This window comes from Nyctereutes procyonoides, unplaced genomic scaffold, assembly GCF_905146905.1.
Source record: "Nyctereutes procyonoides isolate TBG_1078 unplaced genomic scaffold, NYPRO_anot_genome, whole genome shotgun sequence".
In the NCBI taxonomy this organism is placed as follows: Eukaryota; Metazoa; Chordata; class Mammalia; order Carnivora; family Canidae; genus Nyctereutes; species Nyctereutes procyonoides.
The window spans coordinates 12,290,713-12,305,911 of NW_026575044.1; the positions used below are offsets into that span (position 1 = coordinate 12,290,713).

General features: G+C 37.5%; 1 protein-coding gene across 1 annotated transcript in view; it reads right to left on the bottom strand.

Moving 5' to 3' along the window:
• Positions 1 to 15,199, bottom strand: part of DNAH14 (dynein axonemal heavy chain 14) — a 321,116-nt gene that overhangs the window by 159,672 nt on the left and 146,245 nt on the right. The window contains 6 exon segments of the mRNA XM_055324379.1: positions 322 to 530; positions 1,179 to 1,184; positions 1,850 to 1,937; positions 3,670 to 3,885; positions 7,723 to 7,857; positions 13,896 to 13,985. Of these exon segments, the coding sequence (XP_055180354.1) occupies positions 322 to 530; positions 1,179 to 1,184; positions 1,850 to 1,937; positions 3,670 to 3,885; positions 7,723 to 7,857; positions 13,896 to 13,985 (744 nt within the window).

The following is a 15,199-nucleotide window of genomic DNA, read 5'->3' on the forward strand; positions in this document are numbered from 1 at the left end:
GGGTCATAGAGCAGGTGTGGAAAGGCTTCACGGCAGTCTTCCTCTACTAGAAAAGAATCCATACCGGCAGCCTATCTTGCCTATTAAGGGCACTACTTGCTCACGGCTGTGGAAAATACTGACATTCCAGTGACGGAGCAGTCCTAGTTTAAATAGTCCTATTTACTCTCTTATTCATTTCTGGGTTAGAGGCTTTAGGGAACACAAAACTTAACTACTTTGATCACCTCTGAGTCCAGGGGTATTGATAAACAGTCATTAAAAATGCTGTAGATGATGGCTAAACAATACATTTTAAGAAATATGCTTTTGGAAACTTACCATATAGACCATTGCACATCGGCTGACAGTAGCAGGACTGGCCTGAGAAAGACTGTCTACCTCAAAAATCACTCGTATTTTATTAGTTAAGGTTATTCGCTCACTGTTTGCTAGGCACAATGTTCTAGTATCATCCAGCATGGAGTTTAGATTTTCCACCCAGAAGGTATCCACTGGACCATCTAAAATAATCCACTGCCACTCATAGTCTGCAGAGAAAGGTGTATTTTTAATATAACTGAGAATAATCTCAGTCTTCTTTTATTACAACCTTGCAAATTTTCTATTTTGTTTGGAAAAATGATATCCTAGAAAATACTAGACTGAATATGTTTATATGCAGTTTCTAATATCTATTAAATAAAAACAACCCTATCTACACCATACACCTTAGTAATTCTTTAAATATTGTTTCAATATTCTTAGATTACTGCATTGTATCATTAGCCCTTAAATTCTGGAAAAGGGAGAGATTCATGGATTTATCTTTTCCACAATAATATAGTTTGTGAGTTTCCCCCTTCTGCATGGAAGGGAAAATAGAGCACGGAAGTAGATGCCCTTCGAAGAAAGAACCAAATAGATTTCTGAGTAATTCACACTGTGACCCCATTTACTCCTCTTTCCATACACTATGGGCACCACCCTGCTCCACGGTTGTAGAAAACTCATTGGTCAAGATAGAGGAAGGATGTGAGGGTCACTGTGGAGGTACAAAATAGCTAGCTGACTGTGAACATTAGAATCCCAGCAGAAGAGGGAGGAGAATCAGGATGCTGGAGGCTTTGACTGACGGAAATACTTGCCTTGGTGCCTGTCTTAAAGCCCTAGGAAGGGGACTCACTATGCCCAAAGACTATGCTCTCCTAACTCAAATGCCAAGAAGTGACACACACAAACTGAGGAATTCTAGAAATGTCAAGCAACAGCAGAAGCCTCTTTCAAAGTCTGAAACATTGGCATATGACTGATTCAACAATTCTATACATTACTTGTAAGTGGAATTTAAGAGCAAAACAATGAGTGTGTGGCTGAAGGTTCAGCCTGGAGCAGTGAGAGACTAAGGGGGCTCTAGGAACCTCACTGTACACACTCTCCAGCCCCTGGCACACTGCAAAGTAGTACACAGTGGGTGTGCAATTCTTTTTAGAGGGGTATGCTTGGGTTGTATTATATAGACCGTGTGGAGTCCTACTTCAGAGGCAATGCTATTGTAGGTTTCCACACAATATTACTTCTACCTTTAATATCTACTTGGTTCTTGTGAGATATTAATATTCATTTATAAACTGAAAGGGCTTAATAAGACCTACTGCTTCTATAACATAAGGATAGATGAAATATACCACAGTATGTGGTAACACTACACAGATTCTAAATAAACAAATGAAGAAAAAAATAAATAGTATAAGAACAAAATATCACTAATTAAAAATGTTTTTAAAGTTAGCAATAAAGCTTGTTTGGTTCAGTTTGTCTCCTCTGTTAATCAGTCACTTTACTGAATCTTAGTAACACTTTCTCTGACCTTCTGGAATGTTGACATCTTTCCCCACCTCCTTCTCAAACACATGAATGTCAGTATCTGCTGCATCAGAGGAATCAAGTTTGAAGACCTAAAATATGTAAGCAATAATATTTGTTTGATCACACTTTCCAATCCAAATGGACTATATGCCAATATGGTCTCTTGAGTATGAAAATGGGAAAGGCAGAGGTTCTGTTGCTGAAAGACCTCCACAGAAGCAACACAGTGTGGCTCAGCTGAGGGGTGATCACAGGCTATTTCTTATAGAGAATTCTCTTAGTCCCTCCCATACAGTTAAGTACATGCTTGTTATATAACATTAAAATAATACTGTTAAAGGACAAAGAAGATAACAAATGCTCTGAATTTCTACCATCTATAAAGAATCACGGTGGATATTTTGGTGGGTATTTTCCCCCTTCTTCATGATAGTTTTAAAATTTTATTATGTCATAATTCTAAAATTTTAGAATGAATCAGAATCCCTTTCTTATATCGCACACAAAAATCAACTCAAAACAGACCAAAGACCTAAATTTAAAAGTGGAAACTATAAAACTCTTACAAACAAAGCACAGAAGAAAGTCTTTTGACCTTGAATTATACAAAACTGTCTTCAGATATGATATCAAAAAAACAAATGTGGCAAAGGAAAAAACAGACTGAACTTCATCAAGGTTAAAAGCTTTTGTTTCAAAGGATATCAAGAAAATAAAGACAACTCACAAAATGAAAGAAAGTGTTTGTAAATCGTAGTCCCTGATAAGGGACTTGTATTTTTAAAAAAATGGATTGGAAGAGTTAATGTTGCCTTCTTTTTAATTTTAATTCCAGTGTAGTAAACATACACTGTTATATTAGTTTCAGGTGTACAATACAGTGATTCAACAATTCTATACATTACTCATAAGTGGAATTTAAGAACAAAACAAATGAGCAAAGTGAAAAAAAAAAGAGAGAGAGAGAGAGAAGCCAAGAAAAAGACTCTTAACTCTAGAGACCACACTGCTGGTCACCAGAGAGGCCACTGAACGGGAGAAATAGGTGATGAGGATTAAGAGGATACCTATCTTGATGAGCACCAGGTGAAGTATGCAAGTGCTGAATCACTATGGTGTCCACCTGGAACTAATATCATACTCTGTTAACTAACTGGAATTTAGGTAAAAACTTAAAAACAAATCTCTGCAGGCTTAGTGGCTGAGCATCTATCTGCCTTAGGCTCTGGTCATGATCCTTGGTCCTGGGATCGAGTCCTGCATCCGGCCCACCTCTCACTCTGCCTCTCTCTCGCTGTCTCTCATGAATAAATAAATAAAATCTGAAAAAAACCTTTGCTTATCTGTTTGGTTCTAAATGTCATTCTTCCATTATATTTTGGCTAATGAAATTTACTAGTAATTTCTACTTATAACTTATGAGAATATACAACATTCAAATTTTTTCTTTCTATTTACGATTATATGATGAATTTTGTATCAGAAGCTTTATTTACCTTGCCATTGAATTATGTTCATACTTCATTAATTTGTAAGATATACTAGTGGTGTCAGAATGACTAGATCATCCTCTGCTTACACTTATTCCACTCTATGTTAATTTAAAAGCCAGTATCTTTCATTTTATTGTTTATCAACCATTTTAAGACACAATAGCATATTATCTCAGTTTTTTATAGCTTTTAATTTTTCTCCTTTTTAAAACTGATTTTTAAATTTTCTTTTATACTGGTAAGGATCTAATAATGCTTAAATGCTTTAAAAAATGGATAAAAATATTTTATCCACATAGTCAAAAATAGTCCTTCCATATTAACTTACATTAGATGCATCTGAGATTCTTGATTTCAATCCGAAATCACTGTCTTTCTTTAAGATCCTTGCATTGTTAAAATATACATAATTCCGAACTGCTGTTGATAATAATCCATCAGTCCATTCCATAGTATTAGGATCCAGTTGTCCATATAGTTCACTAACAGTGATACACTTTGGATTTAAAACACAAATATCTACTTTTCCTTTTCTTCCTGAAATCTGAAAAAATCCAGTGTGGTTTCTTAAATGTCTTTTTTTTTTAATTTATGATAGGCACACAGTGAGAGAGAGAGAGAGAGGCAGAGACACAGGCAGAGGGAGAAGCAGGCTCCATGCACCGGGAGCCCGACGTGGGATTCGATCCTGGATCTCCAGGATCGCGCCCTGGGCCAAAGGCAGGCGCCAAACCACTGCACCACCCAGGGATCCCTCCAGTGTGGTTTCTTAAAGGCATCAACTATAATACAATTATTTAAATTTTTACACTGTTAATATCAAGAGTTTTAGAAGAGGTCTTTCACTCCAAAGAAAGAGATCCTAATAATTTCTGATCATTAATTAATGATCTGGCAATTCCACTACTTGGTATCTATTGGAAGAAAACAAAAACACTAATTTGAAAAGTTATATGTACCTCTATGCTCAACATCACTTACAATGACCAAAATATAGAAGCAACTTAAATGTCCACTGATGGATGAATGGATAAAGAAGATGTGGTGTGTATACATGCACGAACACACACACACACACACACACACACACACAAAGTGTATACATGATGGAATCCTCAGTCATTAAAAAAAGAATAAATCTTTCCATTTGTAACAACACAGATGGATCTTGGGGTTATGCTCAGGAAATAAGTCAGAAAGAGGAAGATAAATACCACATGATCTCACTTACATGTAGAATCTTTTTAATTTTTTTAAAGATTTATTTATGAGAAACAGAGAGAGAGAGGGGCAGAGACAGAGGCAGAGGGAGAAGCAGGCTGTATGCAGGGAGCCTGATGCGGGACTTGATCTTGGGACCCCAGGACTATGCCCTGGGCTGAAGGCAGGCACTAAACCACTGAGCCACCCAGGGATCCCCTGTAGAATCTTTTTAAAAGACAAAACAAACCCAAGACTCATAGATACAGAGAATATATGGGTGGTTGCCAAATGGGAAAGATACTGGCAGGGGGACCAAAATAAGTGAAAGGAATCAAGAAGTCCAAAGTTCCAGTTATAAAATAACTAAGTCCTAGGGAGCACTGCACAGCATGGAGAACAGAGTCAATAATACTGTATTAAGTTTGTATAGTGACATGGTAACTAGACTGGTGGTGATCATTTCACAATATATGTAAATGTCAAATAACTATGTTGTACACCTGAAATAATATAATACTGCATGTCAATTATACCTCAATAAAAAGGAAATATTAAATTAAAAAGACACAAATAAATAATATCAGAAATAAAGTATGGACATTACTAGTGCCTTGCAGAAATTAAAAGGATTATAAGAAACACTATGGGGCGCCTGGGTGGCTCAGTTAGTGAAGCATCTGTTTTCTGCTCAAGTCATGATCTCAGGGTCCTGGGGTCAAGTCCTGCATCAAGCTCCCTGCTCAGCAGAGAGTATTTCTCCTTCTCCCTTTGCCCTCTGCCACTCCCCCTGCTTGTGCACCCTCTGTGTCAAATAAATAAAATCTTAAAAAAAAACAACACTTGAATGACTATATGCCAAATTATATAATCTGCAGGATACAAATACCTAGAAATAACAAAAATTATCAAAACTGACTCAAGAAATAGAAAATCTCAACAAATCTGTAACAAGTAAAGAGATTGAATCAGTAATCAAAATCTCCAAGAATAAGTCCAAAATCAGATGGTAGAGGAGTTTCACCAAACATCTGACAATGAATTAACATCAATTTTACTCAAATTCTTGCAAAAAATAGAAAAGAAGAGGATACTTCCCAACACATTCTATGAGGCTAGAATTATTCTGATACCAAATCCACACAAAGACACCATAAGAAAACTACATACTATATCCCTTATGAACAGAGATGCAAAAATCCTCAAAAAAGTGCTAGCAAACTGAATGTAACAGCACATGACCAGACGAGATTTATCTTAGGAATGGAGGGGCAGGTTTAACAAAAGAAAATCAATCAATGTGATATAATACAACATAGGAAACAAACCACAAGATCACATAAAGAGAGGCAGAAAAAACATTTGATAAAAATTCACACCCTTTCATGATAAAAACACTCAACAAACTAGAAATAGAAAGGAACTTCCTTACTTATATAATCAGGAGCATTTATGAAAAACCCAGAGATGACTTCATACTCAATAATGAAAGACTGAAAGCTTTCTCTCTAAAATCAAGCACAAGGCAAGAATTCCCATTTTCACCAAAGCTGTTAAACACTGCACTGAAAATTCTAGCCTGGTAATTAGGTGAGAAAAAAAATAAAAAGCATCCACATTAGAGAGAGAGAAGTAAAATTATCTGTATTTAAATATGACATGAGGGTAGCCTGGGTGGCTCAGTGGTTTAGCACTGCCTTCAGCCCAAGGCGTGATCCTGGAGTCCCGGGATCAAGTCCCACATCAGGCTCCCTGCATGGAGCCTGCTTCTCCCTCTGCTTCTGTCTTTGTCTCTCTCTGTGTGTCTCTCATGAATAAATAAAATCTTTTAAAAAAATATGACATGATTATATATATAGAAAATCCACAAAGAATCTACAAAACAACTACTAGAGCTAATAAATGAACCAGCATACTTGTAGGATACAAGATCAACACACAAATATCAGTTGCATTTCTAAATAGCAGCAACGAACACACTTCAACAACACAAAAAATTAAGAAATTCTAATTCCATTTATAATAGCATCCAAAGAATAAGATGCTTTGGAATAAATTTAATCAAGGAGGAGAAAGAGTTATTTATTAAGAACTACAAAAAAAAATAAATTTTCTTGCTTACTGAAACAAACATCTGAAAATGGAAAGAAACTGCACACTAGCTGAAAAAACATCGGTAGAACTAAGACCCTGACTTTCTAAAACTTTTGGAATATACTGCCGAGTCTTTAAATAAGATAACTGAAGCACACACTATTTATTGGAATCTAACTTTATATTGAATAAAAATACCATATGATTTCACACAAAATGGATGAATATATGGGGAGGAGGGAACAAAAGAAGGAGACAAACCATAGGAGACTCTTAATGATGGAGAGCACACTGAGGGCTGCTGGAAGGAGGTGGGGGCGGGTGACAAATGATGGCATTTGTCATGGTGAGCACTGGGTGTTATATATAATTTATTTCATAAATTACAGAAGTCAAAAACCAAAGTATAATGAGAATGGAAGAAAATTACCAAAGTATAAAAGAATATTTACCATACATGAAGAACAAATATCATATTAAATACAGCAATATAAACTGCATTTCTGATAAAGTAAGGAACAAGATATTATTATAGTTAACACTATCTTGGAGGGTTAATGAATGCAGTAAGAATATAAATTATATAAATATTACAAGAGACAAAATTATATTCATTTGAAGATGATTCAATTGATCACCTATAAAAACAATTACAACTTAACTAGTCCGTGAAGGTGACTAATTACAAAATAAATATATAATTTAATAGATTTATTTTATACTAGTAATTACTAGCTTTAATTCAAATTAAAAAAATCCTATTTGGGCAGCCCCAGTGGTGCAGCGGTTTAGCGCCGTCTGCAGCCTGGGGTGTGATCCTGGAGACCCGGGATCGAGTCCTGCGTTGGGCTTCCTGCATGGAGCCTGCTCTCCCTCTGCCTGTGTCTCTGCCTCTCTCTCTCTCTCTCTCTCTCTGAATGAATGAATGAATAAATAAATCTTTAAAAAATCCAATTTACTACAATGATTCCTAACTACTAAATTCCTAGCAATAAATTAAACATACTTATGTAAATAGGACATAAAATGTTACTGAAGTATAAATTAAGGTCTGAAGAAATAGAGAAACATATTACTTAGTATTTACCTGTGAAATAGATTCCCTTTCTGTAACTGACAGGAGGTCTTCAACTGGTGATAGTGTTAATGCTCTTTCTAAAATTCTTCTGACTGTTGTCTTTCCTCCACCTGTTGGGCCTACTAACATCACACCAACACAAGTCTAAAACAAAGTTGCAGATTTATGATTTAGTTTTGGTTTACTGATGATTCAGCTAAACTGAAATCTGAAGGTTCTTATTTACAAATACATCTCTATGTCTGGAAACCCTTCAAATTACTGTTCAATTTATTATAATCTGGGTTCTGTTTCCATTGACTAGGTTAATGTCAAAATAAACAGAAATTTCCTAATTTTAAAATTCAAAGGATAACTTTCAATTCTTGATATTTTACAGTTTATCTCTTTCCAATTCTCCTTTATTTCTGTATGTTTCTCTAAGATTGGCTTCTGTAATATGATTTATCTCAGCTTTCTTCTTTATTCTCTTCTCTCTTTTGAGTTTTGAACGTCATTTCTATTTTAGTCTTCCCTAATTCATCCTTTTCTCTCCCCCCCCGCCCGCCAATGGCCCTACCAATCTCATCAACTTGAGTGAGTAACTATGACTTGAGTTCTAATGACTTCCTAATGTGTACATCTTTTCCTTGGTCTTTGGTTCTATGTGCCTAAGTGAAATTTCAGTGGTCTATTAGATACTTCCATCTGGATGTCTCACATGATTTTCAAAGTCAACATAATTTAACCTACACCTTTTCATACTTGTTGCTTCTCTTATTTCCTGATCTAGTTAATAAAACCACTAGGTACTCGTTGTCCAAAGTCCCTCATGTCTTACAAAATTTGCTTGATTCCATCTTCTTCTGTCCAACCCAATCACAATTGGTGTCATGGAGTGAAGAATGTTTGCATCTCTGTAAAACTCAAATGCTGAGGCTGACACCCAGTGTGATAATACTGGAAGTGGGGTCTTTGAGTAATTAGGATTAGATGAGGTCATGAGGGTGGTTAATGTCCTTGTAAGAAGAGGGAGAGGGAGTTCAGAATTCAACATCTCTCCACTATGTGAGGACAGAGTGAGAAAGTGACTATCTAGCCAGGAAGAGGTTTCTTAGCAGAAACCAAATCAGCTAGCATGTTGATCCCAGCCTCCAGAACTATAAGAAATAAACATCTGTTGTTTAAACCATCCCATCTATGGTATTTTGCTATATCAGCCCAAATGGACTAAGGCAAGAGGGAAAGGGCCAGATGTTCTTAAAAAGAGTCCCTGATCATCTCTTTTAGACAATTGTAATAGCACTAAAGAAATGATTATTCTTAATAATATATTAAATAAATATGCCAAAATTCAAATATGGATAAATCTAAAATGTTTTTTCATTTCCATTACAATCTATCTTCATGGAGGTCTTGTGATTCTCTAGTCTGATAGGCAAGGTGAGAAGCCCTGGATGTCGAGAAGAAATGATATATTCAAGAATGCGGCTAACTGGCTGTAGTGGCATCATGGCTTTACATGAATGAGTGGCAGCTGCCCCTCTGGGAGTGACTTTGTTCCCTACTTCACCTCCTGAAGCAAAGCTGCTGGCTCTGTTAAGCCCTTAATTTAGAAAGATTCCCATGAATGCCTCAGTCTAGTGTCCTGGTGGCTCAGCCTCACTGGGACCTGAAGGCTCTTGCTGTCCCTCCTCAGAGCCAGCTATGTAGAACCAGAGCACATCTGTCAATCCTGCCCACTGATGACAACTCTGACTTGCTAGTTGGTCTGCCGCTTGGGAAACCACAGACTAGAAGATTAAAGACAACCCTCTCTAGGATTGTGAACTGTGGGAACAAATTGTGGCTGCTCCTCAAACTGAGCTACTCATGGGCCCGTGATGAGGATCTGTTCTTTACTGAGATGACCCAGAATCATGCTGCTCATCCAGCCTGCCCTTCCCAGACTGCCATGATTGTTGTCTCTGGACACAACATCACACTGGATGTGGCAACACGTTCCCCATCACAGAACTCACCAAGTAAAGAACTGTGTTTGTGATGCAGAGAATACTGCTGCACTCCAGACTCCTGTCTCATAATGGGAAAAGTCATACTGACTTAGGGCACGAATGAGCCCCACATACTCCTGCAGGTCCCACATTAGATCTGTGACCTCCTGTCTTGGGACTATTGATGGTGACTCACCGACAATGACACTATTTCAAGCTATGGGATTGCTGTTGATTCCAATCAGCTAACTCCAGCTACACCATTATGTTTCTTGAAACAAAATTTTTGTCAGTTGGACTCTGTACCATTTGCAGTCTAACAATGGTATACCTTTTATTTCAAGAGTCTCTTAACCCTGAGCTGATGGTCAAGATATTTTATGGGGTCTCTCCACTCCCTATCATCCATATGTATCTGGTATGATTGAGCACTGAAACAGCCTTCTCGAAGACGGACTCAAAATATTTCCAACTCTCTCCCCCTTACCTTCTCTTTGTCCACACACCTTGCCAGGGAGGGTTGGTCACTGAATGTGGACATCCCCAGAAGGGGATCATCTCCTTTCATCTGCTTCTTGGGTAATTATCAGCATAAAAGAGATGGGGGATTATAGAAACCTATTTTGGAAATTTGGGATTCAATCCTAACCATTCCTGAGCATGGTTGCTTCCTTCTTGTCCATAATCACAACCCCAGTTCATCCTGACTGTGCACATTTCAAAATGGGGCTTAGAGGATTAAAATTTAATTCTGGTTCAACTATACAGATTCTCTTGGATTGTCATGGTCTTAGTCCATAGGATAATGATTACTTGACTGAGTACACTTCCTGATGAGTTCTTCTTAGTGGCCCAAATAGGCCAAAGCAGGGTATATAATGGTTACAAGTTCCATAAAAACATATTTGTCCCTCTTGTCTCACAGCAGGAGATGTTTGGAAAATAATTAGGGTAAGAATTACTAAAATGAGGCATGCCAATTTTGTGGCAGTGCAAGGATAGCAAAAACCCAGACACCTAGGCCAGACATACCTCAGACCATGGAATACAGGGGGAGGGATGGATATTGAACATCTGTTTTTTCAAAACTCTGTCTCTCCTTCCTCACAAAGGAAAATACTCTAATGTGGCATTCCAAACAACTGTAGGAGCCTTTCATTTTACAGATTGCTGGGACTGCCATCCCCTACCAGTGGAATTGACCATGATTTAATTTTTATTTGCTTAAGTATTACTGAGAGGCCTATCAGAAGCAGCAGGGATGGCCTCAGTTTCTCCGCTTCCCAGACAAAACACCTGTCAATACCTCAAGAAAACTTGGATGTCTTCCCCTATCTCCATGGTTCACTCATTTTATGGAACAGACAAATGCCATCTGGCTCGTGAGAAGGCAAACAGGTTAGACTGGACTGCTTGTCCTCAAGTGGCCACTCCAAAAAAACAAAAAAACAAAAACAAAAACAAAACAAACCCAAAACCAAACAAACTAAATCTAATTATTAGAACTGACCTGAGAACCCATGGCAGAGGCACCATCATGCCGAATTCCTTGAACCGTTGTAATCCCACTTGGGGAGCCCACCCAACAACTATTAAGAAAGTCTTTCTTAAGGGCACCATGTATACATTTATGATTGTATTTCTTATGTAGAAGTCAGACACTAGTCTCCTTCCCTAAAACAATGCAACTTGCACATTAGAGGTAGTTAACATGTTAAAAATTCAATATTTAAGGAAACATCAACTTGTCCCTGGAAGGCAGTCAGACAGTCTCAATTCACTGTCTAGGGTTGTTAGGAAAAAGAACTGCCCTAATCAATTCCTCCTTCAGGGCCAAGAAACATTTGTACAACTGACAATCTTGCTCTACTTGGATTAATCTTTTGGACCAAGAGGAACAATCAATATAGTAATTTTAGGAGAAATTCACTGGCTTTCTAAGGTAGAGTCTGGTGCCTTAGGATTTGTTTCATTGTTTGGGCCCAGAACCTTGGATGGGCATGGCTGAGATTAATATTTTAGGTTGGCTCCATCCTACTGTATATAGTCCTCCTGAGATAGGCTTTACATAAACGCTGTATGAAATAAATTGAATATGTCTGGCTCCAGTCCTTGTCAGTCAGATTAATCAAAGCAGTCAATAGAGTGGTCATGGGGAAATTCACCAGAAGCCAAGACAGTGTATAAATGAGGGGTAGAGTTTTTGGGAGACAAGTCTTTACGGTTGCTGACACTTTTACATGCCTCTGAACAGGGGCATTGAAAGCTTTGTTTGGGGCTACCTTTCCAAGGATGTTTGTATAGCAAGAAGTTTTTGGAAGATAGAGATAATCCTCTTACCAGGATGGGGAATGTTTATTTGCTGGCTAGAACAACAAAGATGATGTGCCCTTCAAGAGTAGAGGTTAGGAATGTCTGGGGTAGTCCCCTCACAAGACTGCAGTGCTCCTAAGCATGGGGTTCTTCTGTGGAACAACCAACTGTGTGTGCAGCACACAGACCTATCACCTGACCCTGTGTCATCCTCTGAGAATTCAATCTTAGGGACATGGCTACTGCTGTTGCTGAATGACTAACAAACCTCCCTGATGCAGGAGTCTAGTGCTTTCTGATGCTATGAAGCTGTGGTAGACTAACTTATTAAATCAACCCATTATATTCATGAAAATTCTCACCATTAATTATTTATTCAATTCTATCCCAATAAAAACCCAAACAAGATTTTTTTTAAAACTGGCAGTCAGTGAACTGATTATCTAAGAATCTTGAAAATAGCAAAAATCAAAGATTATGGCTGAGATAGGGCTCAGGACAAGCTAGGCACCTTGACCCTGGCGTGTTAAGCAGATTAAGCTGGAGGAGTCTTTTTCACATGGAGAAGCAGGAAGGTCACTCCAAACACCCCCTTTCTAAACACCACCATCTTTCTTCTTTGAAACAGGTCACAAAACTCCCACTGAAAGGCACCCTCCTTGTACCCAGAGAGCAGAGACATCCTTATGGGGAATGCAGGGCTGACAAGGCTGTGTGAACAAACCTGGTTCAACTGGCCCACATCTTCCCAGTTACTTCTTTACCACTTACTACACCCTCAGTCCAAACCCCTCTGTCCTGCCAATTCTTCACAAATTCATTTTTTATCTAAAAGGTATAAACTTCCTATTCTGGTCACTTCTTTGGGTTTCCATTCTTATATGAAGGCTCCTATATATAAAAATATCAAATACAGTAAAATGTGCATGTTTTTATCCTGCTAATCTACCTGTCAATTTGATTTTCAGATTCAGCCAGGAACCCTAAGAGGGTCAGGAATAGCTTTTCTTTCCTCTTACAATTGGTACCACCAATCATGGAGACCTACTATAAAGCTATGGTAATTAGGACTGGTGCTGTCATAAGATAAAGGCCAAAATAATAAAATATGGAAGAAATCAACAAGGAAATCCAACCTATTATATTGGAAACATGGTATATGAGAGAAACAGCAAACCAGGGAGGAAAAGTCTTGGGAAATGGCTATCCATCTGAGGAAAAAGAGACCCATATTTGACACCTTAAAGAAAAGGAAATTCTAGACAACTTAGAAATGGAAATTGCAAGTATCAAAACATTTTAGAAAATAACCATAAAATATCTTTATGAAATAGAAAAGATTTCTAAAAATTCACAAAAACACAAACCATAAAAAATGATCAATGGACTTTACTGCATTAACAACGTCTCTTGAACTGAATATTTCTGAAAATCTAAGACTTAGAGAATTTATTTGTAATGTACAGAAACAAGAAAGAAATAGGATATGAAATTACATAATGAAAAGCCTACACATTGGTAAGAAAAAGATAAAAAATCCAATTGAGAAATGGCAACTCATAGAAAACTCAAATGGCAAAGAAATATATATGAGGATGTACAATTTTACTAGTAATCAGGGAAATGCACCATATTTTCCAAATGGCTCATTCATGGGGACAGAAAATTCAAAGAAGGTATAGCTAGCTATGTGAGGCAGAACACTGGAGGGTTTTTTAGAATCATGTATTAAGGGGACAAAGGTGAAAAGGACTGATCTGTTCAAAGTTAAAGTGAGAATTGAGCAGCCAAATTTGGGTAAATAAATGAGTAAAACACTTTATTGTTATCCTGGTTTCCTCCTTGATCAGAATGATTCAGGAGCAAAGAGCTGCTAACATGTCATTCCACACTCACCTGCAGTTGATTATAAAACTGTATGATTTTCTTTTTCTGAGCTGGCCATTGTTGTAAGCCCAACTGTTGTGTTGCAATAAATATTGCTTTCTAAAATAAAATAAATACATTAATTTAAAAGGCATTGCAAATTAAACCTTTAATACATAATCCTACAAAATCTCTCTTAACTAGGTACTGAATACTACTATATCAAGACAGTGGTTCTTAATTTCTCCAACCAAAATACAATACACACAAAATGTTATGTTCACAGACCCCCAGTAGCAAATTTGTACGCCCTCCCTCAATTTAAAATTCATTCTTGGAGCACCTGGGCAGCTCAGTCAGTTGAGCATTCAACTCTTGACTACAGCTGAGGTCATCATCTCAGGGCCATGGGATCGAGCTCAGATCGGGCTCAGTGGGGAGTCTGCTTGAGATTCTCCCTCTCTCTGCCCCTCCCCTTGCTCACATGCCCTCTAAGTAAATCTTTAAAAAGAAAATAATTCATTCTTTAAAATATGTTTAAGAACTAGCTGTTATTCTAGAACCATTATCTAATTATCCTACACCAAAAGAAAATTTAAAAGAGTCTATATCTTTGTATAATTCTAGTCACCATTAAGGTAGGTTTTCAGCTTTACAACAATTATTTTAATGTTTCAATGTTAAGAATATCCTAAGATAATAAGTACAATTTGTAAGATTGAGGACTTGATGTGGTTATACAATAAAACATCCAGGAAGTGGCTGCAACTTGTAAAGATACTTAATATTTTAACACAGGAATTATAAGGGCATCTATGTTTCCTTCTAAAGTGGGGTTTATTTCACTGTCAATACTATCAGAAACTGTGCCTACAGAAAAAAAAAAAGTGGGATTTATCTTTTTTCTCATTGACCTCTCTCCTACTCCATTTCTCATTTCTTGCATTACCCTGATGGGACAGACAAGGAGCAGCTGAAGGTGACACAGAACACTCAGTAGGACTGTACAAATGGAGAAAAGTAGTTCCTATGGCAAGGCTACTGGAGGTAGGAAATCAGCTGAAAGAAACCTCTTTTAAATGGAGTTGGATGAGACACTCACTTAAGGCTTGTACTCGGAGCAGTTTTAGATGCAGGGGCTAGAGATTCTCTGCCATATACAATATAAACCTAGATGTCTGCCTGGATGTAAGCCCTGCAGGAGTGGACTAGGGATAGCATGGGATGCACAGAAGATCAGCAGAAGTGGGATAATCAAAATAAGAGACATTCAGACAGGTTCATCCCATCTGGTTAAAGATTTTCACAATTCCCTATTTTGGAAGGTTGTGAAA